The sequence below is a fragment of the Crotalus tigris genome, unplaced genomic scaffold (genome assembly GCF_016545835.1).
Source record: "Crotalus tigris isolate CLP2741 ecotype Arizona unplaced genomic scaffold, ASM1654583v1 scf7180000021456.382230, whole genome shotgun sequence".
NCBI classification, from domain to species: domain Eukaryota; kingdom Metazoa; phylum Chordata; class Lepidosauria; order Squamata; family Viperidae; genus Crotalus; species Crotalus tigris.
The window spans coordinates 35,836-57,673 of NW_024098518.1; the positions used below are offsets into that span (position 1 = coordinate 35,836).

Below are 21,838 nucleotides of genomic sequence, written 5' to 3' on the forward strand. Positions count from 1 at the left end.
CTGGGACTTGTTAGCAAGTACAGAGCAGTTTTCTGGTGTGTGATTCACAGGATGGGCAGAAATGGAGAGGTCAAAGCAGAAGAATCATTTCCAGATCTGAAGCAGAAATCAGTTGCCACATTTGCTTTTAGCTGATCTTCTAGAAATCAGTAGAACAAGAGTACTTACTCTCTCCCTCCCTCTTCTGGAAGGCTATTTAGGGGGTCCTCAAGTTACCACAAATAGCTCAGTGAAATTATGATGGTCTTATAATGGTATAGAATCAAGGTCACATGATTACTACTACACAGCTTCCCTCCCCCCATTGTATATGGCAGACTGGAATCTGGCCAAATATAGCTGGTGCAGCAGGATGAATGAATGAGTTAATGAATATATTGTTATTGTGTATCTCACAACAAAATTAAGTGCTGTCTGCAGTGCACATTACACACAAGTAAAAACCACAAGTAAATACATACATTATATAAACACATCTTGGAAGTCCTGACAGTGTTTTTCATGTGTCTTTTCAGTCCTGAATATATTCAGGAAAAGCAAGACTTGGGTTCTTGATGTCCCAAGAAGGACTTTAAACTCGTCTTTCCAACTTCTGAGAAGAATCCTATATTCTCCTGCGTCTTTCCAGGACCTTCCCCAGAGCCCCCTTCACATACTTGTTGCGGAGGCTGTAGATCAGGGGGTTCAACATGGGGGTGACAATGGAATATGTTGTGGAAATCAGGGTGTCGGTCTCCAGGGAGTAGCCAGCACTGGGCTGGTTGTAGTTTAGCAATCCATTCCCGAAGTAAAGGATGACCACCAGCAAAAGAGAAGAGCAAGTGGAAAACGCTTTTTGTCTGCCTGACTTGGAATGGATACGCAGGATGGACGCAAGGATGTAGAAGTAGGAGATGACTACCAAAAAGAAAGGGGTCATTCCTGCAAATATGGTGGCTATGTGTAAGGTCATCTGACTGATGTGTACATCACCGCAGGCGATTTTCAGCAGGGGTGGAAGGTCACAGAAGATGTGGTGGATCTGATGATCTCCACAGAAGTCTAACTTGGAAGCCAAGGCTGTGTGAACTGTTGAATCCAGGAAGCCCTAGATCCAGCTGATCACAGCTGCCTGCGTGCCAAAGTGTGAACTTATGAGGTTTGAGTAGCGTAAAGGCTGACAGATGGCAGCGTAGCGGTCGTAAGCCTGATGGCCAGCAACCAGCATTCTGAGCCAGAGAAGGCCATGAGGAAGAACATCTGGGCAAAGCAGTGGTTGTAGGCAATGGTGTGCCTTTGGAGAAGGAGATTTGAAAGGATCTTGGGGACCGTGACTGTTGAGTAGCAGACATCCAAGCAGGATAAGTGGCTGAGGAAAAAATACATGGGACTGTGAAGATGGGAGTCCACCAGGATGAGGGAGATGATCATGACGTTGCCCAGAATCGTGACCAAGTAGATGATGAGGAACAGCAGGATGAGATAGATCTGGCCATGTGTTATGTTGGATAAACCCAGCAAAAGAAACTCACTAACAAGAGTGTGGTTGCTGAAATCCATGACAACGCAGGGATTGTGCTTAGCGAAGATGCTGAAGGAGAGCAAAAAGAAAACTGAATGAGGGTTTTTTTTAAACTTCCACATATGCACCAATTTTAAAAAGCAGATATTGTGACTTGTCTCCTCAGGTTTTGTAGTGGATTAAACAGTCTACAAAATATTTATTTTATTTATTTATTTACATACTGCTTTAAGTGCAAGCACTCTAAATATAAATTGTACACAATCAAATTTCACAGAGCTTCTAAGTTACTATTTTTTGCTCCTATCAACTGAAACCTTTCAAAGAATTTGTTGTTCTGGCTCAGAATGGACGTTTGTTTTAAGTTCTGACTTGGACTGGCTTATCCTTCTGAAGAAAAAAAAAGTCACAACAATGAAAAGTTGAAATACTATCGTCCAATAGGAAGGAAGGAAATACAAGCAATTTTAGCCATGGTTTCCATCTGCAGCTGGGGACTGACTTGTGGCTTAACAGGGTAAGATTCAAGCGTGCTTGGACAATTTGAGAATGTATGGCTAGATCAGGATGGAGCAACATCGGAAATTCCAAGGAAAGTCAAGGAAGGTCTGGGGTTTGGCTAGTCTAAAGGAAAGAAGAAATAGGGGAGACATGATAGCAGTCTTCCAGTATCTGGATGGCTGCCACAAAGAAGAGGGGGTCACAATATTCTCCAAAGCACCAGAGGGAAGGACGGGAAACAGTGGTTGGAAACTGATCAAAGAGAGAAGCAACCTGGAATTAAGGAGAAACTTCCTGACAGTGAGAACAATTAACCAGTGGAACAGCTTTGCCGCCAGAAATTGTGGGCGCTCCATCACTGGAGATTTTCAAGAAGAGACTAGACAGTCACTTGTCTGAGATGGCATAGGATCTCCTGCTTGAGCAGGGGGCTGGACTAGAAGACCTCCAAGGTTCCTTCCAGCTCTATTCTATTCTATTCTATTCTATTCTATTCTATTCTATTCTATTCTATTCTATTCTATTCTATTCTATTCTATTCTACTCTACTCTACTCTACCCTACCCTACCCTACCCTACTCTACTCTACTACTGTACTCTACTCTATTCTATTCTACTTTACTCTGTCTATTCTATTCTATTCTATTCTATTCTATTCTATTCTATTCTATTCTAATTTCTCTTCTCTTCTAATTTCTCTTCTCTTCTTTTCTCTTCTCTTCTCTTCTACCCTATCCTACCCTACCCTACCCTACTCTCTACTCTACTCTCTACTCTACTCTACTCTACTCTACTCTACTCTACTCTACTCTACTCTATTCTATTCTATTCTATTCTACTCTATAAGGCTAAGGCCGAACTCTATATCAGAGAACTTGGTGGAGAGATTGATGTGGAAACCTAGTTCCATGTTAAAGGACATTTTAGATCAAGACTTGAGAACACCTTCCTCAAAATGTCCATCCCTCCTAACAACCAGTTACCACAAGCTCTCCTGGAACTATAGAAGGTGAATAAGAAGTTACCAAGCACCTGGGCACAATCACACAGATGTCTGCCGCTTAGTCAAGACCAATCTTGGCTGTATGGAAATGTCTAAATAGACTACACACCAGGTAAGAAGATCAAAGGACAATCGATTAAAATGGAGCTTCCCTACAGAAGATGCTCTGTGTGAAGGTGGAGAAGAACTAACCATCTCACCTACGCTGCGGTGCATACAATGTCCTTCAACTCGTATGGAGGAAGACCTCATGCCAGTGAGAATAACAGAATAAGAGAATGACAGTTGGGAGGGACCTTGGAGGTCTTCTAGTCCAACCCCCTGCTCAGGCAGGAGACCCTATCCCGTTTCAGACAAATAGCTGTGCCATCTCTTCTTGAAAAACCTCCCATGCTGGAGTGGCCTGATCCATTTAACTTTAAACCTATTTATTTTACGCACTTTCCCCCTCTATTATATTCTATGAGCTACTTTATGCCTATTTTATCTGCTCAGGGCTGAATGTTATGTCCATAACCTGGAGGTGCTTCTGACCCAAACGAAGAAAAGGACATTGTAGGAAGAAGAGTAAAACTATGGATTTTAATGTTCTTCTAGAAAGCTATGCTCAGAATGACATTATGGTCTCCTCCACGTCTCGGAGCTGGAAAAAGAACGTGAGAGGGCAAGTAAAATGATAAACGAGCTCAAATCCCAGCCTCAGAAAGGGATTTGGAAGACACCAAAGAGATCCTTTCTTCACATAGCCCATTCTTAGCCACTCAGTCCTTTCCCACAAACCAAGGTGTGGGCACCTAACTTGGCTGTCTTTGAGAGAGGGTTGCACGAACGCACAACAGACACCCATTTCCTGGACTAGCCATCCCAGATGCAGCTGGCTGAAGAAACGTTTGTCTTTTACCTGGAAGTAAACATAAAGGACCCATTAATTGTTTGCCTTCTCTCCTTGGAGACATAGTAAGGGTGAACCTTTAAAGCTCAGGAGAGAGTGCTACCTGAAGGCAGGTGAGCGGCCAAGCCTAGCATGTATATTCTGCGGGAGGCATTCTGTAAAGCTACTGACCTGGGGGTGGGAGGTTGGGCTGCCGGTGTCTTGCTCCAGATGTGAAGCTCACATCTGCATTGCTCCTGGCCCACTTTTTTTGAGGGGAGGGAAGAAATATGGGCTTCCCTTCCGTCCTCTCCAGCATCTCCTGGACAGAAGACAAACTTGGTCTCAGATGTCTTGAAGGCATCACCCAGCCCCCGTGTGCGAATCTTTATGGAGAGAGCCAGGCTGGGCAAGGAGAAGACTGCAGTGGTGCTTGAGGGAAACAGAGGCAAATGAGGACAAGGAGTCCCGAGGGAGCCTGCCCTCTTTCAGCCCCAAAGGATAAAGTAATGTTGTTGTCTTCGGATGCCATGTTCTGTCCCACGAAATATTTATTCATAAAATATAACTGCCTAACTCCCATGGACTTGGAGTTAGTCCAACAAAAGTCCCAGATTGCTTTTCCAAAAGGCAACTAGAGTTTCTTGGGAGGAGGGGCACTTTCCTTGAAAACGTTCACTTCTCATCCAAGTTCTGTGACTGAGAGAGAGATGATAGATAGATAGATAGATAGATAGATAAATAGATAGATAGATAGATAGATAGATAGAAAGACATGATAAGATAGATAGATAGATAGATAGATAGATAGATAGATAGATAGATAGATAGATAAATAGATAGTAAGATGATAGATGGATGGATGGATGGATGGATAGATAGATAGATAGATAGATAGATAGATAGAGAGAGATGATAGATAGAGAGATAGAGAGAGAGAGATGATAGAGAGAGAGAGATGATAGATAGATAGAGAGATGATAGATAGATAGAGAGAGAAAGGATAGATAGATAGAGAGAGAGAGAGAGAGAGAGAGATGATAGATATATATATAGAGAGATAGAGATGATAGAGAGAGAGAGATGATAGATAGATAGATAGATAGAGAGAGATGATAGAGAGAGAGAGATGATAGAGAGAGAGAGAGATGATGATAGATAGATAGATAGATAGATAGAGATGATAGATAGATAGATAGATAGATAGATAGATAGATAGATAGATAGATAGAGAAAGGATAGATAGATAGATAGATAGATAGATAGATAGATAGATAGATAGATAGATAGATAGATAGAGAAAGGATAGATAGATAGATAGATAGAGAGAGATGATAGAGAGATAGATAGAGAGATGATAGATAGATAGAGAAAGATGATAGAGAGATAGATAGATAGATAGAGAGATGATAGATAGATAGATAGATAGATAGATAGATAGATAGATAGATGATAGATAGATAGATAGATAGATAGATAGATAGATAGATAGATAGATAGATAGGTCTGGTTTGACTCTTTTCCCCAGGCTTGCCTGGTTTTATGGAATTCTGGAGTGTGTTCTAGATTACAAAGCCAACACTGTAGAGATCAAGAAAAAGGTTTTTTTATTTCCACAGGGTAAGGATTGAGAGCCTCCTTTAACCTTCACAACAGGTTGTTAAACCATGATCCGCAGCACTCACGAATCAGGAAAGGCTCTGAGCTAACATGCGGAGAATCAAAGCAGATACAAATTTATCCACAAACGGAGCAGTCAGTACTGAACAGGAACAAAGACACCCATCATTACTTTTTCCAGTTCTCCACAGCCTTTTGAGCTGTGGGGACCAAATTCCTCACCCAGCCACCTGGACTCTTTTTTCCTTAAGGAAACTTGCTTCTGACAGGCTGGTTTTACAAACAAAGTTTTACCTCTCTCTCTCGCCCCTGTATCCCACCCCATCTTTCTTCTTAGTGCCCGTGTTTTAGGAATGCTTGAAATTCCCACAGCCAGATTTTTATTCCAGAGACTTGCTGCTTCTTAACCCACTCGAGTTTTAAAGCTGCTGCTTAACCCGTGTTGGACAGGGGGTTCCTTCTGCAAGAGAGGGGGTGTCCTGGAAGGCCCCAAATTCTTCTCTTCTTCTTCCCAATCCTTGTGGTCAAAAGACAGGATTAGGCCAGAGATAGGCAACCTTGGCTCTTTTATGACTGGTGGACTTCAACTCCCAGAATTCCTGAGCCAGCATGGGGGAACTATGGCCCCCTCAGGACTCATGGACTTCAATTCCCAGAATTCCTGGGTCAGCCTGGCTTAGTTTGGAAACTGCTCCCTTTCCCCTCAGCATGGCTGGCTCAGGAATTCTGGGAGTTGAAGTCTACCAGTCATCAAAGAGCCAAGGTTGCCTACCCCTGGATTAGGGTTTCATTGGGGTAATATTGATTAATTAATAGTAATATTATTAATAATATTAATAATTGATTTTGATTAATATTTATATGTTACTTATACTTAAGGGTGTGGGTCTATACATAGGTTGCATATAGTACGTTTAAATGTGTGTTATGAATGTGTAGACTTTGAGAGGAAGCAACTAAATTTCATTTTAATGGGTGCCATTGTGCCCACAGTTAAAAAATGACAATAAAGGTTGCCTAATCTAATCTAAAAGTGTCAGTCCTAAAGAACAAGGAACATGTGGAATGACTTCTGAAGAATTATTTACTGTTGTTCACCTATAGACAGAATCCAAAGCAAAATACCTACAATAACTATTTTTTTTATTAAAAAAGTTTTTATTTTCCATTTATTCATACCAAATACAATTAAATTCCTAACCATTGGTACCGCCTGCCCATTCCCCCCAGGCCGTGTCACCCTCTCTAATCCTTCCCCACTTCCCTCCTCTTTCTCTCCTCCCCTCCTACTCTCTTCCCCTCCCCTTCTCCTCTAACCATCCTACTTCCTCCCTACTCCTTCCTTCCCTCCCATCCCTCTCACACACAAAAATATCTACAATAACTATTGATATATTCTCTGAATTGCTAAGGGGGGGGGGTCCAATCTGCTCTCTTCCTGCTTGCCCAAGGCTCCTCGGTGTCTTGGCCCTCTGGGGAGAAGACCCTCCGTCCTGGGACTCCAGACTACATTCCACCACAACAAGGTCTTTACCAGCTTCAGCTCTGGTCAACATTTTCCTCTGATCATCGTTCTGGACATAAACCCCGGAGCTCAGTGTCTATGGAGATTCCCAATCATCCAGTGTCATGGTTGTCCCACAGGTACTTTTCCAAAAGACAGCTGGGCTCCTTTGGGTTTTGTTTTTTTCCTTGAAAATGTTTTGCTTCTCATCCAAGGAGCTTCTTCCATTCCGAAGAACCGAAGTGAAGAAACCTCTTGGATGAGAAGCAAAACCTTTTTAAGAAAACCAGAAAGTCAAGTTGCCTTCTTGGAAGACCTGGGAAATCCTGAGCCCGTTTGTCAAAAGATGGGACTCTCTCGATGTCATTGGAGAACCGGTTGGAAAGTTCCTACTGAGTAGGTTCTCTGGGAGATCCTCTGAGCTTCTGCATCTTCCTATCGGGAAGGCCAGGAGAGAGAAAAGCTGTCCTATCCAATTCCATTGGTCATTTTGATGAGGCATAATTGGCCTTCAGGCCACTCAGCAGCTTTTGTAGGGCATCCTTCACTTCCTTGTTCCGGAGGCTGTAGATTAGGGGGTTCAGCATGGGGGTGAGGATGCAATAGAGGGTGGAGATTAAGGTATCCACCCCCAGCGAGTAGCCCGCGCTGGGACGGTTGTAATTCACATTGGCCATGCCAAAGTAGATCGTGACCACAACCAAGTGGGCAGCACAGGTGGAGAAGGCTTTGCTTCTGCCGGTATCAGAACGGATCTTCAGGATGGCAGAGACGATAAAAGTATAAGAAAAGAGAATAAACAAGAAAGGACTCAAGCCCATGAAGATGCTGGCCAAGTGCAGAGTGAGCTCGTTGACGTAGGTATCACTGCAGGCAATTTTCAGCAGGGGGGGCACGTCACAGAAGATATGGTCAATGAGGTTGGCCCCACAGAAGTCCAAATTGGTAGCCAGTGCTGTGTGGAGTGATGAATCAAGGAAGCCCCAGATCCAAGAAGCAACAGCCAGAGGAACGCGGACCTGACTGCTCATCAAAGTATTGTAATGCAATGGTTGGCATATGGCCGCGTAGCGATCAAAGGCCATAACGGCCAAAAGGGCACATTCGGATCCTGCAAACGTCATCAAGAAGAACATCTGAGCCAGGCACTGGTTGTACGAAATGGTGTTCCTCTGGTGGGAGAAATTGATCAGGATCTTAGGGACCGTGACGGATAAGTAACAAACATCTAAGCAGGACAAATGGCTGAGGAAAAAGTACATGGGGCTGTGAAGACGGGAATCCAGCTGGATCAGGGTGAAGATGGTGGTGTTCCCAATTATGGTGACCAGGTAGATGGCTAGGAACACCACGAAGAGGTAGATTTGGCCGTGTGGAACACCTGAGAAACCAAGGAAGACAAACTCGGCCACCTGCGTATGATTCCTGGCCTCCATGCAACCACGGTGTTGATCTGCATAGGGGAGAACAAAAGGTGAGGGTGTTTAAGAGCACTGCAACATACTGGCGATTGTGGGGTCCTTGGCCTTCTCTCTGGACTTGGTGGCTTTCTTGCAAACGTTTCATGACCCAACTGGATGACGTTGTCAATGCTAGGAAGGAGCGAGATTGGCTCTTTGTTTCTGTTCAAGTGGCTCGCCCTGTATACTTTCATGTGAACTCACCTAATAGTAGTAGTAGTAGTAGTAGTAGTAGTAGTAGTAGTAGTAGTAATAATAATAATAATAATAATAATAATAATAATAATAATAATAATAATAGCTAAGAACAGGAAAATTGAAGAAAGAGACCGAGGGACTAATTCTGGCTGCACAAGACCAAGCCTTAAGGACAAATGCATACAAAGTCAAAATTGAGAAGACAGCAACAGACAGTAAGTGCCGCCTAGGCAAAGAAGCTGAAGAAACAGTGGACCACTTGGTAAGCTGTTGCAAGAAGATTGCACAGACTGATTACAAGCAGCGACATGACAAAGTAGCAACAATGGTGCATTGGAAGATCTGCAAAAAATATCATTTGCCTGTAAGCAAAAACTGGTGGGATCATAAAATCGAGAAAGTCATAGAAAATGATAAAATTAAACTGCTCTGGGACTTCAGAATTCAAACAGACAAGCACCTGCAACATAACACCCCAGACTTAACAATTGTCGATAAGAAAGAGAAAAAAGTCTGGATAGTGGACGTGGCAGTGCCTGGAGATAGCAGAATAGACGAGAAAGAACTGGAGAAGATAACAAAATACAAAGACCTACACATAGAAATAGAAAGACTGTGGCAAAAGCAAGCAAGGGTAGTACCAATAGTCATAGGCTCCTTGGGCGCAATCCCAAAACAACTGGAGCACCACTTGAACACCATCATCGGCATTGACAAATTTGCTATTAGTCAATTGCAAAAGGCAGCCTTACTAGGAACTGCTTCCATCCTGCGACGATATCTGTAATACCATCAAACATCCACATCTGCCCATCCCAGGTCCTGGGTAAGGACTCGATAGGTAGACAAAATGCCAAATCCAGTCTGAACATCTGGCTGACTGTGCGATGATTGGTAATGATAATGATAAAGTTGGAAGGGACCTTGTATGTCATCTAGTCCAACCCCCTGCTCAGGCAGGAAATCCTACACCATTTTGGACAAGTGGCTGTCCAGTTTCTTCTTAAAAACTTCCAGTGTTGGAGCATTCACCACTTCTGGAGGCAGGTTGTTCCACTGGTTAATTTTTCTAACTGTCAGGAAGTTTCTCCTTAGTTCCAGGTTGCTTCTCTGCTTGGTTAGTTTCCACCCATTGCTCCTTGTCCTGCCTTCAGGTACTTTGGAGAATAGCTTGACTCCCTCTTCTTTGGGGCAGCCCCTGAGATACTGGAACACTGCTATCCTGTCCCCCCCTCATCCTTCTCTTCATTAAACTAGACATACCCAATTCCAGCAACCGTTCCTTATATGTTTTAGCCTCCAGTCCCCTAAAAATCATCTTTGTTGCTCTTCTCTGTACTCTTTCTAGAATCTCAGCATCTTTTTTACATCGTGGCGACCAAAACTGGATGCAGTATTCCAAGTGTGGCTTTACCAAGGACTTGTGGTATTAACCCTTCACCTGATCTTGATTCTATCCCTCTGCTAATGCAGCCCAGCACTGTGTTGGTTTTTTGGCTGATGCCACAGATGGCTGGCTCCTATTTAAGGAATGGTCCACTAGGACTCTGAGATCCCTCTCACAGTTACTACTATTGAGGAAGGTACCCCCTATACTATACCTGTACATTTGGTTTTTCTTGCCTAAATGTAGGTGGATAACAACCATATTCAGAGAGCACCAATGGCCCCATAGTCTTCCTCCTCCTTCTCCACTCTGCAGAACCCACTCCCTACTAGCACTGACGCCATGACCTAGCGGGGTCAAAGAACGTCTGCAGGAAAACAACCAAGTCTGAGAGCACCAAGGACCTAACATTCCTCTCCTCCTCCTCCTCCTCCTTCTCCTCCTCCTCCTCCTCCTCCTCCTCCTCCTCCTCCGTGAGAAGAGGGGATCCCCCTGTATGCACTGCATACACTCAGTGAATGAAGTTGGTGACAGCATAGAGAGCATTTGGTTAAAATAGAAAAAGAAACGTGGCAGTGATGGTAATGATAGAATAGAGAACATAGAATCATAGGAGTGGAAGGGACCTTGGAGGTCTTCTAGTCCCACCCCCTGCTCAAGCAGGAGACCCTACATCAGACCAGACAAATGGGTATCCAACCTCTTCCTGAAGACCCCCAACCGCAACCTCTGAAGACAAATTGTTCCACTGATTCATTGTGCTCACTCCCAGGAAATTCCTCCTTCGTTCTAGGTTGCTTCTCTCTTTAATGATCTTCCACCCATCACTTTTTGTCCTGCCCTCAGATGCTTTGGAGAATAGGTTCACACACACACACACACACACACACACACACACACACTCACACACACCGCCTTCTTTGTGGCAGTATTCAATCTCTACTACCACCCAAACAAAATGGAACAGGGGCAACTGGCAATGTTTTAAAGAAGCATGTTTTAAGGATTTTCTCTTCCTGATAACAGAAGAACGGAGTTGGAAGAGGCCTCAAAGGTCATCTAGTCCAGCCCCCTGCTCAAGCAGGAAACCACCTCTACCACTTCAGACAAATGGCTGTCTAGTCTCTTCATTAAAAAAACCTCCAGTGTTGGAGCACCCACAACTTCTGGAGGTGACCTATTCCACTGGTTAATTATCTGCTATCCGTCAGGAGACAAACTCACCCAAAATGCAGTCAGTCCTTTAAGAAAACTTCTAGCTTCTTACTGAGGCATCCAGGACCATCACGGACAAATAGAGACAGGAAATCTGGAATAATCAGAGGCTGGCAAAGGAAGCTAAAGGAAGGACAACAATAACAACAAAAAAGGATTTCTTGTGACTTTTTTTTTGAAATAAAAGGAAATAAAAAGAATATCGTCTGTTTCCTGATCAAAGTTGCCCAGGGCTGACAGATAATGAAGAGGGATCTCAGAGTCCTAGTGGACAATCCCTTAAATAGGAGCCAGCCGTGTGCTGCAGCTGCCCCAAAGGCCAACACAGTGCTAGGCTGCATTAACAGAGGGATAGAATCGAGATCATGTGAAGGGTTAATACCACTTGGCCTTGGGAAGGCCACACTTGGAATACGGCATCCAGTTTTGATCACCACGATGTAAAAAAGATGTTGAGACTCTAGAAAGAGTACAGAGAAGAGCAACAAAGAGGATCAGGGGACTGGAGGCTAAAACATATAAGGAACGGTTGCTGGAATTGGGTAGGTCTAGTTTAATGAAGAGAAGGACAAGGGGGGACAGGATAGCAGTATTCCAATAGTTGAGGGGCTGCCCCAAAGAAGAGGGAGTCAAGCTATTCTCCAAGATCTCTGAAGGCAGGACAAGAAGCAACAATGAATGGAAACTCACCAAGGAGAGAAGCAACCTGGAACTAAGGAGAAACTTCCTGACAGAGAGAACAATTAACCAGTGGAACAACCTGCCTCCAGAAGCAGTGAATGCTCCAACACTGGAAGTTTTTAAGAAGAAAATGGACAGCCATTTGTCCAAAATGGTGTAGGGTTTCCTGCCTGAGCAGGGCGTTGGACTCGATGACCTCCAAGGTCCCTTCCAACTTTATTATTATTATTATTATTATTATTATTATTATTATTATTATTATTATTAAGAGGGTTATTTATACAACTTATTTCCTGTGGCTCGCAAAGTCCCACTTCCTGCGCTGGGGAAAGGAAGGTGGTGGAACCAGCAGTTTAAGCCTCCCTTCCCACCACCACAAAGTCCTGGCAAGTTTTAATGAGGATGTTCAAATAACACCTCAGCTTGCACACTGCACATCAAAGGCACGGAGCAGGTAGAACACAGAACATCATCAGAGTTAGAAGGGACCTTGGAGGTCTTCTAGTCCAACCCCCTGCTCAGGCAGGAGACCCTTATACCATTTCAGACAAATGGCTGCCCAGTCTCTTCTTGAAAACCTCCAGTGATAACAGAAAAGCAGAGTTGGAAGGTACCTTAAAGGTCTTCTAGTCTAACCCCCTGCTTAAACAGAAGATCCCATACCATTTCAGACAAGTAGCTCTCCAGTCTCTTCTTTAAAACCTCCGGTGTTGGAGCATTCACCACTTCTGGAGGCAGGTGGTTCCACTGGTTAATTGTTCTGTCAGGAAATTTCTCCTTAGTACCAGGTTGCTTCTCTCCTTGATTACTTTCCATTCCTTGTCCTGCCTTCATGTGCCTTGAAGAATAGCTTGACTCCCTCTTCTTTGGGGCAGCCCCTCAGATATGGGAACACTGCCATCATGTCCACCCCCCCCCCCATCCTTCTCTTCATTAAACTAGACATACCCAATTCCTGCAACCATTCTTCAAAAGTTTTAGCCTCCAGTCCTCTGCTCAACTCTGTTGCTCTTCCTAGGTCTAAACATCTTTTTTGAACCTATAACTGGATCCAGAAATGGATCAGTCGGGTGGACAATAAATTAAATCTCAATACAGTCAAGAGAGGCACTGTTGGCCAGGGAAGGGAACTTCCCAACTAGAAGCAAAGACTGAGTCTTCTGGTCATGATCTCGGAGGCAGCTTTGAATCTGGATAGTCCAATGGAGAAGGATGCTAATCAGGGCAATGCACCTGGTTGTCTCCAGCCAGACCTCTCTTCTTTTTGCAATTGCACAGTTTCCTCTGTTGCACAGAGAGCTCAGGATCTTTGTCATGGACCAGCCAACATGTCTTGGGCAACTATCCATCATCGTAGTCTTTTGCTTAACGTAGGAACACCACAAGGCAACGTTTTTCCAGCCCTTTGAACATCAAACCCTCCCAGCAATGAATCTTAACTCTCCTTCTTTGCTCACCCAGCCTTACCTGTGGAGGATCTGGGTCCTGCACCCCCAACGTCAGGAAGCTGGTCACAGTCCCTGTGAGAGAAGACATTTAATGCTCACTCTGTCTGGCCCTGAGGGACTCACTGCTAACAGGGAAGTAGGAGCATCAACGTGAGAGGAAGGAGGGGTTTTCTAGAAAACTTCTTTTGAAAAGTAAAGTTTTACACTTGGGCAAGAAAACCTAAATGCAAAGGTATAGTATAGGTCAGTGTTCCCAAACTTGACAATTTTAAGGCATGTGGACTTCAACTCCCAGAATTCCACAGCCAGCAATGCTGGCTGTGGAATTCTGGGAGTTGAAGTCCACATGCCTTAAAATTGTCAAGTTTGGGAAACACTGGTATAGGTGGTACTTGGCTCAATAATAGTAACTGTGAGAGGGATCTCGGAGTCCTAGTGGACCATCCCTTAAATCTGAGCCAGCCGTGTGTGGCATCAGCCAAAAGAGCCAACACAGTTCTAGGCTGCATTAACAGAGGAATAGAATCAAGATCACGTGAAGTGTTAATACCATTTTACAAGGCCTTGGTAAGGCCACACTTGGAATACGGCATCCAGTTTTGGTCACCACAATGTAAAAAAGATGCTGAGATTCCAGAAACAGTGCAACAAAGATGATCAGGGGACTGGAGGCTAAAACATAGAAAGAACGGTTGTTGGAATTGGGTCTGTCTAGTTTAATGAAGAGAAGGGCGAGGGGGGACATGATAGCAGTCTTCCAGTATCTTTGGGGCTGCCCCAAAGAAGAGGAAGTCAAGCTCTTCTCCAAAGCCCCCGAAGGCAGGACAAGAAGCAAGGGATGGAAACTAATCAAGGAGAGAAGCAACCTGGAACAAGGAGAAATTTCCTAACAGTGAGAACAAATAATCAGTGGAACAACCTGCCTTCAGAAGCGGTGGATGCTCCCTCATTGGATGTTTTAAAAAAGATTGGACAACCATTTGCCTGAAATGATATAGGGTTTCCTGCCTGAGCAGGGGGTTGGACTAGAAGACCTCCAAGGTCCCTTCCAACTATGATATTCTATTATCCACTTTGCCACAGAGTGCAACTTTCAACTCTGAAAACAGAGTTGAAAGTTTTACCACTCTGGGACTCGACTCTGTGCTCAAGAACGGGGGCTGGTCTCCCTGGAACAGCTCACAGGGGCTGCTGGTGGGAATAACCAGCATTGACAAGAGAGAGAGAGTGTTAGCTACAATAATTGGTCCAACTTTCTGGGATGATGACATGAGAGTTAAGGGACCTCATTATGGGTGTGTGTGCCCAAACAAGCACAGCAGAAGGGGTGCAATCCAATTCTCCATCATCACAATCCATTTATAACAAATGCAAGGGATTTCATCACCTCTGTTTTGCCATGAAGCAAATTAATGATCCTCAGACTCATTTTCCAGAATACCCCGAGGGATTCATTACAGTGAATTCTCGTTCTCACGTCTAAACTTTCTTCCTTAATATTTTTTTTCTTAAACGTCCACTTTGAAAAATGTATTCTCATCCTTATTTAAGTATTGATGTCAGCCTTTTGGGATCGTCCAGACAAGAAGCACCAACTATGGGTACTATTGGGCTTCCCAGGTAAATCAGACAGGAAACACAACTGATGTAGATGACCTAAAACCACTTTATAGTAAGGCAACATTAATGGAATCTTGCAAGTACAAACTTTTTAGAATAGAGTAGAGCTGGAAGGGACCTTGGAGGTCTTCTAGTCCAGCCCACTGCTCAAGCAGGAGAACCTATGCCATCTCAGACAAGTGACTGTCCTGTCTCTTCTTAAAAATCTCCAGTGATGGAACGTTCATGATTTCTGGAGGCAACTTCTGTTCCTCTGGTTAATTGTCCTCACTGTCAGGAAGTTTCTCCTTAATTCTAGGTTGCTTCTCTCTTTGATCATTTTCCAACCATTGCTTCTTGTCCTGCCCTCTGGTGCTTTGGAAAATAATTTGACCCCCTCTTCTTTGTGGCAGCCCCTCAAATACTGGAATACTGCTATCATGTCTCCCCTAATCCTTTTTCTCTAGACTGGCCAAACCCAAGTCCCACAGCCGTTCTTTGTATGTTTTAGTCTCCAGGCCTTGGATCATCTCAGTTGCTCTTCTCTGTACTTTTTCCAAAGTCTCAATATCCTTTTTGTAGCATGGTGCCCAAAACTTCCTGCCCTCCATTTGTAACTGCTTGATCCATTAGGGCAGTGGTTCTCAAATAGTGGGGCGGGCCCCCCAGGGGGGGCGCGAGGCTCCGTAAAGGGGGGCTCGTTTGACCTCGGCAAATACTGTCATATTGGACGCACGTGACACACGCAAAGGACCCGATTGGATAGACAGTCATGCGGGGGCGCGCGAAATGTTTTCTTCTTCCTAGGGGGGGCATGACAGAAAATAATTGAGAACCACTGCATTAGGGCGAGTCCCTTCTAAGCGTGTTCCTCTATCCATTATGTGACTGGGACTTGTCCCTCTCTTCTCTGATGGTTTCCTATTCAGCATCTCCTCTCCCATTTCCTCAAGGTGAGCCGTGCCTTCCGTTACATCTCCTCATGCCATTTCTGAATTCAAGAGCCAAGGATGGTGCTGTTTCTGCACTTGGAGATACAGCATTACAACCATGATGGGGGAAATCCTTCACCCGTGTGTCCCCACCCATCGGATTCTGGTCCTTCATTGCTACTTCCTCTCTTCAGCCTCTGCCCAGAGATTCATTGGTCCCCTTTGCCCTCCCCGGGGGCTTTTCCTTGCAAGGGTGGCAGAGAGGAGCTCCTTTCTGTAGGACACAGTACAAGGCATCTGGGACTAGGTGCATTAGAGCAGGGATGTCCAACCTTGACCACTTTAAGACTTGTGGACTTCAACTCCCAGAATTCCTCAGCCAGCTTTGCTGGCTGAGGAATTCTGGGAGTTGAAGCCTACAAGTCTTAAAGTGGCCAAGGTTGAGAATCCCTGTGCTAGAGGCTAGAAGACCCATCAGAAATTGCTTCCCCCCTGAAGTGCTGATGGCCCTCCCACCATTGCAGCCCTCCAGAAGCGAGTGAAAACATGGCTTTTGTGGAGGCCCTTTGGGGGCGATTGGGTAACACCACCACTTTTCCCTTGTCTCTGTATAAAGTTTTATTAGTTTATAGTATGCTGTTGAAGGAAAAGTCTTCATCAGGGTCCAGTCCAAGCAGGGAATAAACAACATGGCAGCTGCTTTAGAAAGAAGGTTGTCATTTATTGAAGAAGCCAAACAGAAAGATGGCTCTGGAAGAAAAGAGAGAGAGCACAAGTAGTAGGGAGTGGGTTTTTATACCTTCTTGGGCTTTTGTTTGGAGTTGTTCCTCAGTCATGAACTTTGCCCTGAGTCTGGGTGTGCCTTTCTGGTATCCTGATAGTGGTGGGTTAATCCTATTATGTCCTGTCTTAGAGTTTGGGTGGGGTATTTAGATTTTAAGGGTCTTTGTCTTCCTGATCTATTTAGCTTCTAGCTGGAGGGTCCAACCTTCCTGAATGGATTATTACATCTGCATTTCTAAAAGCAGGTTTCTGCTGAATTGTCTGACTGGGTGTGTGCGTGCGGAGAAGTTTCTGCCTTTTTAAAGATCTTCTCCATTATTCCTTTGGGGAAATATATTCTGCCTTTTTAATATTCCCCAAAATATTTCTTTTCTCTGGATGGTTCCCACAATACGACCCAACGAAAATACAAAAGTAAATAGCATTTTTTCCTTGTGATTATCTTGGGTTTTGCGTTCTTCACCATCTTGGATTGCTCTGATTTTTATTCCGTTTTTAAACTCCATGATCTGCCTAAAGTCTAGCTAGAGCTGGCTAGAAACTGCCCCACAGTCTCAAAATTATCTCCAACCTCAAAAAGATTACCGTATCTCCAAGACAGAAGTTCCAGGTGAGATCATTTTGCCCCAGAGCGTCTCGGCTGCTATTCCTCCCAGCTCTACTCCCTACAGAATCCCAGGCAGGAATATTCCCAGGGTACACACACCAAGGCACGTTTTATTTCATGACCACTACCTGCCTTGGACAATTCAAGAACCAGGAGTGATGCTTCTGTTCTGAGAATGAGCTTCTGATCCTCTCCCTTCCTGCTCTGTGGGCAGAGTTTTGACCAAGTCATCTCACATCTCATTGTGTGAGGATCCAAGTGTGGGAGAACATGGGGACACAATGACTTTCCTTCAGCCACAGCTTGGTCTTCTGCAGCAAAGGTGAGTCGCTTTATCGTCCATCTAGCATCCTTTCTGTGTTCTTTCCAGAATAACAGAGTTGGAAGGTATCTTAGAGATCTTCTAGTCCAACCCACCGCTCAGGCAGGAAACCCTAGACCATTTCAGTCCAATGGTTGTTCAATCTCTATGTTTAAAAACTTCCAGCGTTGGAGCATTCACAACTCCTGGAGGCAAGTTGTCCCACTGTTCTGCAGGAAATTTCACCTTATTTCTAGGTTGCTTCTCTCTTTGATTAGTTTCCATCTGTTGCTTCATGTCCTGCCTTCAGGTGCTTTGGAGAATAAATGAACACCTTCTTCTTTGTGGCAGCCCTTCAAATATTGAAACACTGCTATCATGTCCCCCCTCGTCCTTCTCTTCATTAAACTAGACATACCCAATTCCAGCAACCGTTCCTTATATGTTTTAGCCTCCAGTCCCCTAATCATCTTTGTTGCTCTTCTCTGGACTCTTTCCAGAGTCTCAACATCTTTTTTACATTGTGGCATCCAAAACTAGATGCAATATTTCAAGTGTGACCTTACAAAAGCAATATATAGTGGCATTAACACTTCATATGATCTTGAATGCAAGATTCAACCCAGTAATCGCTGTTTAGTTTTAGTTCCATGAAGTTTTATTTGCCTCCAAAAGTTGTGAATGCTCCAACACTGGAAGTTTTTAAGAAGAGATTGGACTAAAATGGTATAGGGTTTCTTGCCTGAGCAGGGGGTTGGACTAGAAGACCTCCAAGGTCCCTTCCAATTATTCTATTCTATTCTATTCTATTCTATTCTATTCTATTCTATTCTATTCTATTCTATTCTATTCCATTAATTTCTTTTTTAACACAGTCCACTTGATACATCACTGCCCACATGGCTGCAGCTGGTAATCAAAATAGCTTGTGTTTCTCAAGTGTAACATTTACACATGCTTTCTGGTGACAGAATAGCCTCCCTTGCCCAAGGGTTGGGTTACACAGCATGTATAAACCAGGCTTAAAGTAATAGTTTTAAGCCAGGGTCAGAATAGGTTTCCCCCTCCTGGTCCACCTGGATTATGATACTGCATCCTCCATGAAACCTAAGATAGTTGGGTCTATTTTTCCTACACCCCAAGCAACTATACAAAGTCTGCATCAAGTTAGCTGCCCCACAATCTCAAAATTATCTCCAACCTCAAAAAGATTACCGTATCTCCAAGACAGGACATACATCTCAACCTCAAAAGAAAAGTTTCCAAAAGAAGATATCTAATTCTCAGCCTAGGCCATGATCTTCTGTCTAATGGTGGTGGACATCTCTACTGGTGATTAACCACATTCTGCAACAATCCATGAAACTCCTTTTCTTGTTCTTATGACCCAAAACTTTAATTTGTTCCTACAATCCATGAGGAGCTCCTGCTATCTAAACAGAGGGGGGGTCATGCCCCATAGACTGCAACAACAAAGTTTTCCATTGTGTTTTCATCTTTGATGTGACCATGAGATAGATCTAACCTCATGATGCCATAATAATTACGTTGCTTAAATATTTGTCTCCCATTTTTCCTCCACTAGATCATGTCGTTTCTACTCATGGGATTTTACCAAAAGAAAGATCATTTCCGAAGTTGCAAGAAAGGCAAAACTGTCTTTAATGTTGGCATTAGCTGGACTCTGAACCATCAGAACAGATTCTCTGAAAGTGGAAACCCTTCAGCTGATAGAAGCAAAAGTAATAAAGGTGGACCTCTTAGCATTTCTACCAATAGTTACCATCTCTTTCTTGCACTACAAAACCTGAAGATTCCAGATCTAATATTGGCCAAGAGATATTTATGTAGAAATAAGAAAAATCTAAATTTTGTGTCCTTAAGACATTTGTGACACATAATCCCTGTATTCCCATGGGTACTGGCAACCAGACTCTTGTTAGTGAGTTTCTTTTGCTGGGTTTCTCCAACATCACACATGGCCAAGTCTATCTTATCCTGCTGTTCCTCATCATCTACTTGGTCACCATTCTGGGCAACCTCATGATCATCTCCCTCATCCTGGTGGACTCCCATCTTCACAGTCCCATGTATTTTTTCCTCAGCCACTTATCCTGCTTGGATGTCTGCTACTCAACAGTCACGGTCCCCAAGATCCTTTCAAATCTCCTTCTCCAAAGGCACACCATTTCCTACAACCACTGCTTTGCCCAGATGTTCTTCCTGATGGCCTTCCCTGGCTCAGAATGCTGGTTGCTGGCCATCATGGCTTATGACCGCTACGCCGCCATCTGTCATCCTTTGCGCTATTCACAACTCATGAGTTCATGTGTTTGCGTGATAGCAGTCATTATTGCCTGGATCTGGGGCTTTCTGGATGCAGCAGTTCACACAGCCTTGGCTTCCACCTTCCATTTCTGTGGAGAACATCAGATCCACCACATCTTCTGTGATCTTCCACCGCTGTTGAAAATTGCCTGTGGTGACAAATTTGTCAGTGAGATAGCAATCCACATAGCCACTGTGTTTGTGGGATTGGGTCCCTTCCTTTGTGTGGTCATCTCCTACTTCTACATCCTTGCGTCCATCCTGCGTATCCGTTCCAACACAGGCAGGTACAAAGCTTTTTCCACTTGTATTTCTCACCTGGTGGTGGTCCTTCTTTATTTTGGAAATGGTTCAGTCAACTACAACCAGCCCAGTGCTGGCTACTCCCTGGAGACCGACACTCTGATTTCTACAATGTATTGCATTGTCACCCCCATGTTGAACCCCCTGATCTACAGCCTCCGCAACAAGGAGGTGAAGGGGGCTCTATGGAAGCTCCTGGAAAGCCACAGGAGAATATAGGATTCTTCTCAGAAGTTGGAAAGACAAGTTTAAAGTCCTTCTTGGGACATCAAGAACCCAAGTCTTGTTTTTTCCTGAATATATTCAGGACAGAAAAGATGCATGAAAAACAACCAAGTGTTTGGTTGTTTCTATAATCTGTAGCTTTCAGACTGACCCCCTTCCTGAAGGTTTTCTATAAACAGAAACAGTCTGTTCTCAGCAACATGCTTCACCACTTAAAAGCTAGCAGAAACTTTGACAGAAATAGTGGTTAGCTAGTGCTTACCTCGTTGTTGTTTTTTTTTGAGGTTAGTGTACTCTGCGAACTCCCAGGGTTGTGAATCCAATTATATTGATTATTCAGCATCTCAAGAACTTCTGACCAAAAGGAGCCACTGTGAGTTAGTGTCACCCAGAAGGCAGAAAGATTGGTTCAAAATCTGATGAGGACCGACAACACCCCATGGATCCCAGATTTTTGTCTTGTTTGGAAGCAAAGAAATAAGCAGTGGACCTAGGAGAGGCCTTATCAGAACAGACACATTCTGATGGTTCTCGCTTTCCACTGGCTTCCTCGTTCATGTGGCCAACATGTCTGTATGCCAAGGTGCACGGAACACTATTATCTTCCCATCAAAGTGATACGTATTCATCTATTTACATTTGCATGCTTTCAAACTGCTAGGTGGGCAGAGCTGGGGCAAGTAACAGGAGCTCACATCATTGCATGGCGCTTGTCAACGCTGCCAACATCGGATGTTTCCGCATTGACAACAGATGGAAATGTAGCCATCTTTTACCTTTTGCTTTTAGAGCTAGATGATGCTGGAAGGGGGGATGTGAACAAGAGTCCAGCTAGACATAACAACACTCGACCTAGCATGAGAAGCAAGGTTATTGTAACCAGAGCTGATAAGGACTTGGCAGGCTGGAGAACTGGAGAGGGGGCCAAGCTTTAAGCTAACTGGGGAATGTGATTTATGACAGTTAATTGAAGGAGGGAATTGTGATTTGATACTATGTGCTCAGAGGAGGGGAATTCAGTTTTTGGCTTCATTTATGCCAGTTCCTATGCTATGCTACTCAAAATAAAGATTCTTTAAGGTAAACAATGTCTCAAACTTCTTTGAAGAGTTTCATCTGTCTGAACCATGACAGCGCTCAGATCTCACTCCTGGGCTGCCACTGGGCCATCGCACGCCCTACATTTCATTCTACTTTTTATTTATTTTTTATTGTAAATCACTCAGAGTCAGTAAGGTGAGATGGATAGTGGTGTAGAAATGTGATGAATGAATGAATGAATGAATAAGATAAAATAAGGTACTGACTTATTGAAAAGTCATTGTTTATGGCTTCCATTGTCTGCATTTGAGGTTTCAGTGCATTGCGAGT

At 43.9% G+C, this 21,838-nt stretch overlaps 2 protein-coding genes and 1 pseudogene across 2 annotated transcripts; 1 reads left to right on the forward strand and 2 right to left on the reverse strand.

Annotated features, from left to right (window-relative positions):
* Window positions 1-604: 604 nt before the first annotated feature.
* On the reverse strand, window positions 605-1,566 carry LOC120296738 (annotated as a pseudogene).
* A 5,234-nt stretch (window positions 1,567-6,800) lies between these two features.
* LOC120296720 (olfactory receptor 1019-like) lies at window positions 6,801-13,444 on the reverse strand. Its single transcript, XM_039318641.1, has 3 exons — window positions 13,409-13,444; window positions 11,270-11,383; window positions 6,801-8,453 (listed from the first exon to the last, which is right to left on the reverse strand). Exon 3 carries the CDS (start codon window positions 8,434-8,436, stop codon window positions 7,486-7,488), a length of 951 nt encoding a protein of 316 aa, XP_039174575.1. The 5' UTR covers window positions 8,437-8,453; window positions 11,270-11,383; window positions 13,409-13,444; the 3' UTR covers window positions 6,801-7,485.
* A 4,013-nt stretch (window positions 13,445-17,457) lies between these two features.
* Window positions 17,458-21,497, forward strand: LOC120296730 (olfactory receptor 5V1-like). The gene is made up of 2 exons (XM_039318675.1): window positions 17,458-17,632; window positions 19,197-21,497. The coding sequence occupies exon 2, from the start codon at window positions 19,526-19,528 to the stop codon at window positions 20,459-20,461; it is 936 nt and encodes a 311-aa protein (XP_039174609.1). The 5' UTR covers window positions 17,458-17,632; window positions 19,197-19,525; the 3' UTR covers window positions 20,462-21,497.
* The last annotated feature ends 341 nt before the right edge of the window (window positions 21,498-21,838 follow it).

Coding starts and splice junctions, on each gene's coding strand:
- LOC120296720 (XM_039318641.1), bottom strand. CDS start 8,436: ATGGAGGCCAGGAATCATACGCAGGTGGCCGAGTTTGTCTTCCTTGGT.
- LOC120296730 (XM_039318675.1), top strand. CDS start 19,526: ATGGGTACTGGCAACCAGACTCTTGTTAGTGAGTTTCTTTTGCTGGGT.